Here is a 10793-nt window from a genome sequence, read left to right on the forward strand (position 1 = left end):
ATATACAATAGTCTTTAAATATGTTTGGAAAATGAATTTGTGACAGTCTGCTGTGTCTGTGTGTAAAACCTGTGTTACAATTGCTAATGGCAGCTCACATCTCCCAGCAACCAAAGCAGTAAGAACGTTGCTCGCACAGAGGTGTTAAAAGATAAACCCACAAACAAGATAAAATTATCCAGATGTTTGAAAGGACTTTGAGCTTTATCAGTGAAAGAAACTAAAAAAAAAAAAAACAGAGAGAGTGATCTTAGTGAAATTCTCAGATATGGAAACGCAAAACCAAAACGGATTGTCCCACATTTGCATTGCTCCAGTTACTTCACACGTTCTTCGTTCATGTAAGGAAGAGTATTACCACAAAATCTGGAGCTGTGACAAGATAAGCTTTGCATGGACTGAAGACCCACAAATTAGAGACAGTTAATCATTACTAAAGCTTTGTGAACAGCACTTGTCAGATAAATGAGCAATTGCAAACACCTACACAGAGCTATCCAATGCCACAGCATGTAGACAGCTTAATAACAGATATCAAAAGTCACCTCTGACAGCCATGCTCTGAACCTGCCTTGTTGTCAGACTTCTCCACATGGAGATAAAAGGCCATTTCATGCAAAGAGTGAGGTTTCAACACTTTAGGTATCACTTCTTCCAAACGATGGATAAAGTATTTTAATCTACAGCAGCATAAACCACAATTTAGCTCATCTGATTTACAGGAAATTCTCTATTCTCTGTCTCAGGCCCCAAGTTTAGTAAAGAAAACAGTAAGAAGCTCTTTCGGCCAAATCACAGAAAAATACACTGAACTGACCTTCCATTGCTCCTTGGGAAGCAGTTTCACTACCACGATGTCACCATTCAGGGCTCTGTTGCGAGCAACCACTCCATCAATAAAGATATCGCGAGTCCCATCCTAGACAAAGAGGAAGAAAAATAAATACCAGACCAAAACGTATTAAATTACAGCTGTTATGAGGTTTAAAACACTGTCATCAAAAAAGACACACACCCTGGTGAGACAAACATCCTGCAGTTGTACACAGAAATGAAATGGATTCACCATATTGCCCTTCAACATGCAATATCTTTCAGCAAATAAGCTCCTTTATGTATGTGCCAGCACGGTAGTTCCACACTATTTATTCAAGACGGAGCCAAAAGCCCTCAAGATGTATTGTCTGCAAGCTCTGCTCAGTTCCTCCACAGTTGCTCTAGGGGTTCGGGAGAGAGTTTTCTGCAGCCACGCTCTTCACACACCAAGTTCCCGACTCAAGCACTCCAAGCTGTTGTTGAGAACATGTTTACAAGACAGCGTCTGCAAAGCGCATGGTGCAGAGGTGCCTTCCTGGTGAGGGGTGGAAGCAGGGACACGCAGCCCCGGGATCGGCAGGTCAGCCTGTGAAGGTGGCCTGGAGAGCGGCTGGGGATGCAGCCTGGGTTTTTTGAAATGACTTAACACCATATATTCTGCATTTAGTACAACTAATGCTAGAAGAGATTCCAAAAAAGTGTGACTGCAGATGCCAGCTACGAGCCAGAAGATCCTTTACTGTAACAGGCATGTTAAGACACCTTCTCTCAATACTCTGGGTTAACATCCTTGCACAAGAGCCTCTGCTCGTCGTATGCACGATGATTATCCACCCCAGACATGTCTGGCATTCCACTAATCTAGATTTAGTTTGGAATATTTTCTCCATGAGGTGAATAAAGATGAAGTTTCCTGAAGATGCCAGCAGGAAGGTTTTATTTTTTAAAAGACTGTCAGTTTTATCTTTTTATTTTTGGCTAATTATTGACAGTGCTCTTGCTGCTTTCATTTCTGTTTCCCCATAATTCCGTATATGAAAAACTCCATGTGTCTGTTTAGAGTGCCATGAACATGTCAAACAATATGACATTTAACATCATCATGAGTAGGCAACATAGTTTTTCTACAGCGAGCTGTCTTTGCATAGTTCTGAGGTATAAAAAACGAGGAAGATTTTCTTTAGATTAGTACTTCATTGCCTTTCAATATAAAAAAAAACACAGCCTCACAAGAATTAAAACCTTAATCACAACTTTAGTACCTCCTCAGATACACAGTCCTGAGTCTCATATGCTTGAGTAAATCCAAGCAGAACTACCAAGTGTGCTCAGTCTCCAAGAAAAACTTCTTTTATAACCTGAAAACATGAAGCCCTAATATCATATAAATACCTTACCCTGCTTAGATACCAAAACAATAAAACGGCAGAACCCTGCCATGATGTGAAACTAAGGCCATCCTCCAAGATACCAAATTACTCTTAGAAAGAAAAGCAGCAGCAGCTCAACAGCTGTGTGAAAGCTGCCTCCCATGACAAGATGCAGAAAAATTGCAAAGCCTCTTGGACCAACATAATTCAAATTGGAAACCGTTCTTTTCAAAAAGCCAGATTTTTTACACATGGTCTTACTGCTCATTTCTCCCCACTCTCTCCCTTCTGCCCCAGCTCTCTACCTAAATCTACCACATACACAAAATAGAAAGTTCAAAGCCACTTTTTAAGGAAAATGCCTGCCTTTTTTTTTCCCCTCTTTTTTTTTTTTTTGTCTGTAGCTGCTCTGCAGTGCAGGACACAGGCTGGCACTCACCTAAGTTGTTCTACACATTTTTTCCTTCTCTCCTGTGTCCAAGAAAACACAAGGTGACCCTATCCCCCACTCCCTGTAAAGGTTCCTGATGTGTCACACCACCTAAAGCTCCATCTCCATATTCTGCAAAAGTCTTGAATTGCAGCCTGTCACTCATCCCAAACAATATACCCCTTTATGTATATATATATACACACACACCCACACACACTTACATATGTGTATGCACACCTACTTTACAGCAGTTAATTTCAATGCCTGCCACAAAGCTGTAATTAGGAAACTGCCATCAGTGTGGGGTTTTCCTCCAAAAAGAAACGTTTCTATAACTTCAGCTCCAGGCTCATGATTGTTGGGCAAACTTACGCGCTTCCAAGTACACTTGTGCATCCCACTTTTTCCTCCAGCATCCCCTACTCTGCACAGCTGGCACTTCAGATTACTAATGCAATTAAAATGGCACTGAATCACAACAGAACACAATCACTTGCAAAATCCCAGCTGCCCCCAGGGTGCACATACTGGATCAGCCACAATGGCTTCAAGACTTCTGCACCCCCTCCAGCTTTTACCGCTCTGTGGCCACCTGGGAATACCACCAGCAGTGCTCTCTATCCCCCCATGACAGGAGAGATCTGCAGTGCTTTCATCTGCTCTGGAAGCCTCTCCCACAAGCACAGCGCAGCCACAGTCACTCCATCACTCGTGCTCAGCAGTATCATTCTTCACAATGACAATGCTGCCATTCCAAAACCACGCTACAGTGTGCAGGAAAGACATGAGATGCGAGGCAGAGATTTAAATGCTTGGGTCTACCCTCTGGGAGGCTTTTAAGAAAAAAGGCCGTGGGCCTTCCTCTCAGTTCTTTGTGCACCAGTGACACAAGCAGAGAGCACATTTGCAGCAAAAAGCACCCTGGCACTTCTGGTGTCAGAAGGTGAACAGCTGTTGCATTTGAGCTCCGAGAAGCTGTAGCAAAGTCAGAGCCGAAGAGAAAGGGGTACAGTCAACAGCAGGAGAGAAAGGGTGATTTTCCACAGCTGCAGCCCTTGCAGCATTTGGCAATGATGGGAAGTCCTACAGAACACAAAGGCTGCAAACCCCCCATAATAGCAAATAAGGTTAAGATAAGCTTCCTAAAGCTTATCTGTCTTAAAGGACTGGGCCCACATCAAACAAAGTCACCTCCATCCAGGTGTTGGTTCTGGTTGTTATTAGAGAAAAGGCTGGTGCTGGTATTCAGCTCCACAAAGGGAAGAAAAGTAGAAAGATAGCTGAGGGAACCACCTCAGCTAAGCCTCCTCCATGTACATATTCCTGCACGCAGAACAGCGAGTAATCGAATGCACAAGGCACAGCTGGACACCAAGGGCGATCAGGGGTAAAGCTTCACATCCAATTAAACTCATGTGAGTACCTGGACTTCATCTTTAACTGTGCATTTTGTAATTTCAAATAATATGTTTAACAGCTTACACTTACCACACCTACAAGGACACCTGTAAAGGAAGGACCACAGTTCCTTTCCCACTTACATTCTTCCTCTAGTTAACCTTCATCTACCCAACCTCCACACCTGCAATGCCAGTCTTCTCTGACAAAGGGGGCTCCAAAACATGATCTCAAATCAACAACCGGAACTGTCAACGCCACGAATTTCAAGGCTTTCGATCCAAGCCTAAAACAATAGCGCTGTCAGCAGCAGGGACAACAACAGAGTCAGTGTTTCTCGGTCTCAGAGCAGGCTCTGCCTTCTCTCCTACACATCAACAAAATGTTTCAATATGAAACTCTTCACGGGAACACTTTGGCCAAGTCAATTCCAGATAAAACGCCTTGGCTGTGCCAGCGGTGAGGTCACCTTCCCTACTGGAAGTCCCTGAAATTGCAAGAGCCCTCCTCTTCTGTCAAAATAAGGAAAGAAGAGGCGTGAGCCAGTCCCATGTGACAGAAGCACATCCCAAGCCAACCAAGATACGGTTTGCGCAAAAGCGGGCACATGAAAAGGAATCACGCGTATTATTTCTGGAATGACCTTTCAAATTAGCTCATGCAGTGGATCGAAAACGGAGAGCATATTTGTTTAGGGAAGATTAACTTAAATCAGTGGAAAATCTATAAAACCTCTGCAGCGATAAACCAAGGGTTTCTGATTACACTATCTGGTGGTCCTCAAACCTGACTTCAGCTGGCTTCTGTGAGACCCGGCAGTATCCCCAGTTTCACCACAACCTAAGTAAGTAGTTCTCTGAGGTATGAAAAAGCATGATTTGTTTGGGAATATTTGATTTAAAAGAAAATCCAGATCATGTTCATTTATTCCAACTCATTCACCTCTGAGTGACCTTTCGTGCACAGCATAACTCCTATCTTAGTGCACCTTTACTTATGAACTTTAAAGCATTATAAAATTACACTTACTGGGGATGGAATGAAGGCTTCATGGTACTTCTTAGGATTTATTCTCAAGGGTCCCTTAAAAAAAAAAGAGAAGGAGAAAGATTATGCCTGAATCTTATTAATTTTATATAACATCAGTCAAATTAGAGAGCTGTGGGTAATATATCTACTGTGAAACATGAGAGATACATCTAAATTTCCATTATACATTTCAAGTCTTGACAACCTAGCATCCAAGGAATTTCAAGCCAAAAGGCAGTTTCACGATAGGCGTAAGCTGATCTACTGCAGTCTGTCATCAAGAGGTGTTGAATCATCAGTTGTTGCTGCTACCGGGTGAACTGAGGATCCAAGCCCTCCTGTTCCCTTCACACATTTTCTGCTGAGCATCCACCACCTTCGTTAGCAGACAGACAATAGAAACAATTTGTTTTGCTCTGTTTTGGAAAAGCAGAAGGTTGGTTTTGCTTATTTTGGAGGACTGGAGGCAGGAGGAAAAGCTGAGCTGCTGAGCTTGCATGGCAGCAGGCATCAGCCCTGTGGGGCTCCGGCTGCTTAGGCTGGTCCTGCACACAGACAGCAGCAGCAACTCTGTGATACAGAACATTTCCAAAGAGGAATCAAAAGGATATTCCAAAAACAAACATTTAAAGTCTACAGGATTATATTCTGTTTAAACACGTTTGAAGTCAAACTATCTTAAATACATTTGAAACCTCATGGCCTATCTAGTTCTGCTCTCTATCTGCCAACTCAAAGCTCAAGTCACCTGCAACAAATTCGTATCGCCCCTCCAAAGTCAACCGACCAGTTTTGCTGCTTGAGCTCAGGTCCCTCCAAGAGAAAGGGAGAGACAACCAAGGACTTCCAGGCTACGCCGCCGCAGCACCGTTCCCATCCCAAGAGGGTCCTGGGAATTGTGATTCAGGTGACTGCAGTCAGAGCTGACAGCATTTGATTCTTATGGAAATACAACTTGGTATCTGCCTTCAGACAGGCTTCTGCTTTGGGCTGAAACTTTAAAACTTTCTCCACTTGTGTATTTGAAATAACGTTGGCCAATTTGTTACATGAACAGATTCCATCTGTTTGCGCTTCTGTGTTAAGCAATCATAGGAACCTCTCACAGGAATTGCTTCCTTAAAAATTTACTGCGGCATATAATTTTTATGTATTCTGGGAAACACTCAGGCAATAGGAAAATAAAGCTGATTACATGCGAGAGTTTTGCTGCCTTGAAGAATTTGCAGATTTATGAAGGTTTTCCATTGTTTTTATTTGCTTAAGTTTGGAAATACCAGCCCCATATATTCTATATTCTTTAGGCATTGTTTGAATACTTTGCTGTGATGTCTTATTTTGTGCCTTACGTAATTTGTGTTAATGAGCCAGGACAACGGCATGAGAACAAAGACGATCCACCGGGAGCAGCCCTGGGGATACTTTAGGCTCAGGCAAAGTGAGAGCTAACTTGCTGTCATCAGCCTCTATCAGCACGGGTACCCACTGATGGAAAACTCTCAATGGTCTTTTTTCTCCCCTTATTTCCCAGAATCGGCTATCAAAACCAATATGTTGTGAGTAAAGGAAGCTGCTACAAAAAGAAAGGAAAAAGTGAAAAAAAGGGATGGTTGCTCTGCTTGACGATGCAATTCCCATACCAGCACCAACCTCCCAGCACAGAGCAGATGAGAGGATATCCTGCATTACCCTGCAGATTCCCCTCGAACAGTCCGGGACAGCTGTCAGTCCGGTGCAAGTGCCCTGACTGATTGACAGCGTGAAAAATCAGGTTTTGTGTCCACGGGCCCAGGAGGCGCCAGCATGGCTTCGCGCACACGGATGCCCAAACCCACAGAGGAGCAGAGCGTTACCATGTTTACAGTGCAGCGGGCTTCTCTACATTTTATATGCACTACCTAATTATGATCAGCATTAGAATTCTTACGTCAAGGAGCATTAAAATACTTCAGCTCTTTCCTTTAAGCAAGGAAGTCCCAAAATTTATCTTAGAAAGCAGATGGGCCCTACTATCTGTGCCCCTGAAAATCCTATTTACAATGTTGTACATTTCACGCTGTGATATCATATCTGGAACCGGTCACTCTCCCCATCTGCAACGAACAACTGTTCTCATATGTGTATTAGGGGGTGAGGATCTGGCTGCGGAGTCTCATGATGTCACACTAACGTTGTATTATTTTACAATAGCTCACAAATAATAGCTGCTATATTTATCAGTGGGCTTATGTCAGTAGGGCCTTTGTTTTGAAAGGGTAGAGAAAGGTTTGCAGGAAGGTTTCTAAAACACTTTCTGATGATTCAAGTCAGCTCCACGCACACTTGCCAAGAAAGTTTCTAACCTTACTGAGATTCCCCAGCAAGATACAAAAGGGCCACGATTTCTCAAGTTGCTCTGCTACAACCAGGGCAGACAATACTGGGACTGAACTTCAAGCATCTCAAACCAAGCGGTCCATAACAGCTATCGTAACACACATGCCTAGATTCGTCCGTATGTACGAAACACCAAAAAAAGGTCAGGGTTCAAGTACCTGCTTGCTACCAAGGCCACCTCTGAAAAAACAATACAGGAAAATCAGGGAAAACCCAGCCTTCATACCCACGGAAGCTCAGCTTTCCAAGGAAAAACCCCCTCTTAACGGCAAAGCAGGCTCTGCACCCCTGTACGCTGCGCACTCTCGCTCCGCCTGACCCCAGCAGCCCTGCAGGGAGGGTCTGGGAGACGCTGGAGGCGTGAAGCAGACATGAGTTTCTGGCTGGTGCTTCACAGGATGATTATGGTCCTTTGGGTCAATATTCCTTGATACGTAACCTGACTTCATCTGTTGTGTGTAGCCAACACCATCCTCTTACGTAACTACGCAGAAGTTATTCAACCTTGTTTGTCTTCAGACCGCGCGACACGATTCCAACCAACCTGATCCGTGTGGTGTTTGCTCACTGCAGACAGTTTCGCAGGCGGGGAAGCGCCTGAGCTCAGATCCCCTTTCTTGTGGAAGGACACTTCCGCACACGTGGCAGGACTAAATGAATCCAGGAATCCTGCAGGGCACACTTCTCCGTGCTGCTTATCAAAACCTGAGTTTTGCCAGATGCGGTACCAGGAGCCATTGGGACTTATTATTAAGACAGTTTTATTGACAGACGTCAGCACCCATAAAGATAACACTTTTGTTCTTCCTGATCTAGGACTGCTTAATCTTCACGGCACTCGTGTTTTATCTGAGCCATCTCCACGTCTGCCACTAGTTTCTGTGGGTTGGGCTTTCGGGAGCATTTAGTTGAGTAGCTGCATTGCCAGGGTCCAGCGACATCCCCAGAGTTCACGGCAGGGCCTTTTCTCTCTAACAGAACTCGCAAGCTCTCACACAAGTATCTGCAGTTTCAGTGTTTCCAGCGGACAGCCCCCGCCCAGAGTCATGCTTCCATCTGGCTAGCACTCAGGTTTGCTCAGCACCAGCACATTCAGACCAGTAGGTTTGTTCTCCTCTTCCACAGGCTCTCGTGGAGCATTTTTGCAGGTTACCGTGCCAGACCAATGCCCTGCTTTTGGGAATTAACACAACAGGTATTTCTTCACTACGTCTCTTGCTATTGTACAGCGCTGAGTATTTGTCCATTCACTGAAGTTGCTTTCAGGATCTCACCTACCCTGGTTGAGACTGCAGTGATGGATGGCCTTGATGAGACTGTAAGGATGAATGAGCTGAAGATGAGAGATACTGAGTTGGGATACCCATGACCTGACCCTCACCCCTAAAATCCAGCTCCTACAGCCTCAACTGTTTCTCTGAGATGTGGAACTGGATTAAAGGAAAACAGACACAGGCTAAGAAAGCATGTATGACTCTTCCAGTTACGCAGCACATGACCTGAAGTAGACACTACACATTTACAAGAATTAGGGATTCTTTTGCCAGACAGCATGTGATCACAGGTCCTCCGGGACTCAGCATTTCGTTGGGATTCTCAGGTAGTAGTCATAGCCTGCTGCGCCTCATCTGCAGCTGCACTCACCCTCACAGGCCATCCACACACGCTGCACTTCATGCCATCAGGCTGTGTTACCACAAACAGGTGCCAAAACCACCCCTGAAGGTACGGCAGAAGCTCTAGTTGCTGTCATATGCCACTGCAGCCATGGGGAGAAGTCACAACTCGAGGGTCCCGTTTCTCCCTCACCATTTGCCTCCCACTGTGGATGTCTATGACGGTGCTTAAAAAGGCACCGGTCCAAGGTCTGGGTGGCCACTCTGATCAGCAGCAGGGATATGCCACACAGTCATTTCTCTGAAAGCTGAGAGCTCAGCAGATTGTCCTTCGGGAGGGAATTGGGCAATCTTATATGTGGAATCCTCATCACACCTCCAGAAATGATGCCATTATATTATGATACAAGAATTACTAGACAGTTGTACCAGACAGCAAATGAGGTGATGCCCTTTGCAACACCAGTGCATTTTTGAAAGTACCACAGCCTCACCAGCACTACGTGCACCAGTGTGTGTTTGGGTAAACAGTGCCTCAGCATGAGCGTCTCTCATGCCCTCACCGACGGCCTCTTCTCCCCAGCCAGTCTGATCTCACTGGGATGCCAAGTGACCTGAATAACATGACACCATGCTGAGGACTGTACAACAGTGGTGCCAGGCTGCTGTCCTCTTCTACTCCTCAGGGAACCTCAGCCCTGCCTGCCTTTATGCGAAACTCCTCCAGAGATGCATCTACCCACACAAACGGCAAGTCCACCCCCACATTTTGCTAGATATTCAGGGAAGAATTGCTGCCTAATTATGGCTGCAGTTTCGCTGCTCCAAATGGAAGCACAAAGTCCAGTATTTGATCTTTAGAATCTGTAAAATGAGATCATGTTTATCGCTAGCTGTTCAAGGCAAATAACCATGCACACACACGCAAATTATTTTCTGTATCTTGATGAGTTCTTCAGCTGCAATGGCTATCTGTGCCTTACTTCAGAAAAACATACACTGTCATCAGTGGCTGGGTCAACCCTATGACCTTAGGGGAGTGTAAAGAAAATTATACAAGAAAATCAAGTGTCCAGTACCACTGCCTGACCATTTGATATTAATTTAACCAGTTACGTCATAGTTTGTAACAAGTTACTGCAATGCCCTGGTAGGCACAGCCCTATGAGACCCCCAGGGACCACAGCATTACCTGAACCATCACTCTCCCTTTTTTTTTTGTGGGAGGGAGACTTCTGGGAAGAGTTTTAAAAAAAGAAGAGTAGATCTGGAAGCGTAGGTAACTGCACCTCATTGTTGAGGTTTAATTAACAACTCTGTGAGGAATTCCAGCATGAATTAGCGTGCTAAGGGCATTCATTTTTACTCAAACTGACAAAGACAGAGGCTGCTAGCACCTGCTATGTTTTTGAGCATCATTTGTAAAAGCAAGTGTCTCCACAATAATGACTGAGGAGGGCCACGAAGATGCTCGCGTAGGTAACTGCACCTCATTGTTGAGGTTTAATTAACAACTCTGTGAGGAATTCCAGCATGAATTAGCGTGCTAAGGGCATTCATTTTTACTCAAACTGACAAAGACAGAGGCTGCTAGCACCTGCTATGTTTTTGAGCATCATTTGTAAAAGCAAGTGTCTCCACAATAATGACTGAGGAGGGCCACGAAGATGCTCCAAGGGCTGGAGCCCCTCTGCTATGGGGACAGGCTGAGAGAATTGGGCTTGTTCAGCCTGGAGAAGAGAAGGCTCTGGGGAG

The 10793-nt window shown here is 44.7% G+C and overlaps 1 protein-coding gene across 1 annotated transcript in view; it reads right to left on the reverse strand.

The window, feature by feature from the left end:
* Positions 1-10793, reverse strand: part of DIS3L2 (DIS3 like 3'-5' exoribonuclease 2) — a gene marked incomplete at its 3' end in the record, with an annotated part of 168980 nt that overhangs the window by 157140 nt on the left and 1047 nt on the right. Inside the window, exons 3-4 of the mRNA XM_010146847.1 lie at positions 5047-5100; positions 818-919 (exon numbers count right to left, since the gene is read on the reverse strand). Coding sequence (XP_010145149.1) covers positions 818-919; positions 5047-5100 — 156 coding nt within the window. The remainder of the gene's footprint in view (positions 1-817; positions 920-5046; positions 5101-10793) is intronic.

The sequence above is a fragment of the Eurypyga helias genome, unplaced genomic scaffold (genome assembly GCF_000690775.1).
Source record: "Eurypyga helias isolate BGI_N326 unplaced genomic scaffold, ASM69077v1 scaffold16562, whole genome shotgun sequence".
In the NCBI taxonomy this organism is placed as follows: Eukaryota; Metazoa; Chordata; class Aves; order Eurypygiformes; family Eurypygidae; genus Eurypyga; species Eurypyga helias.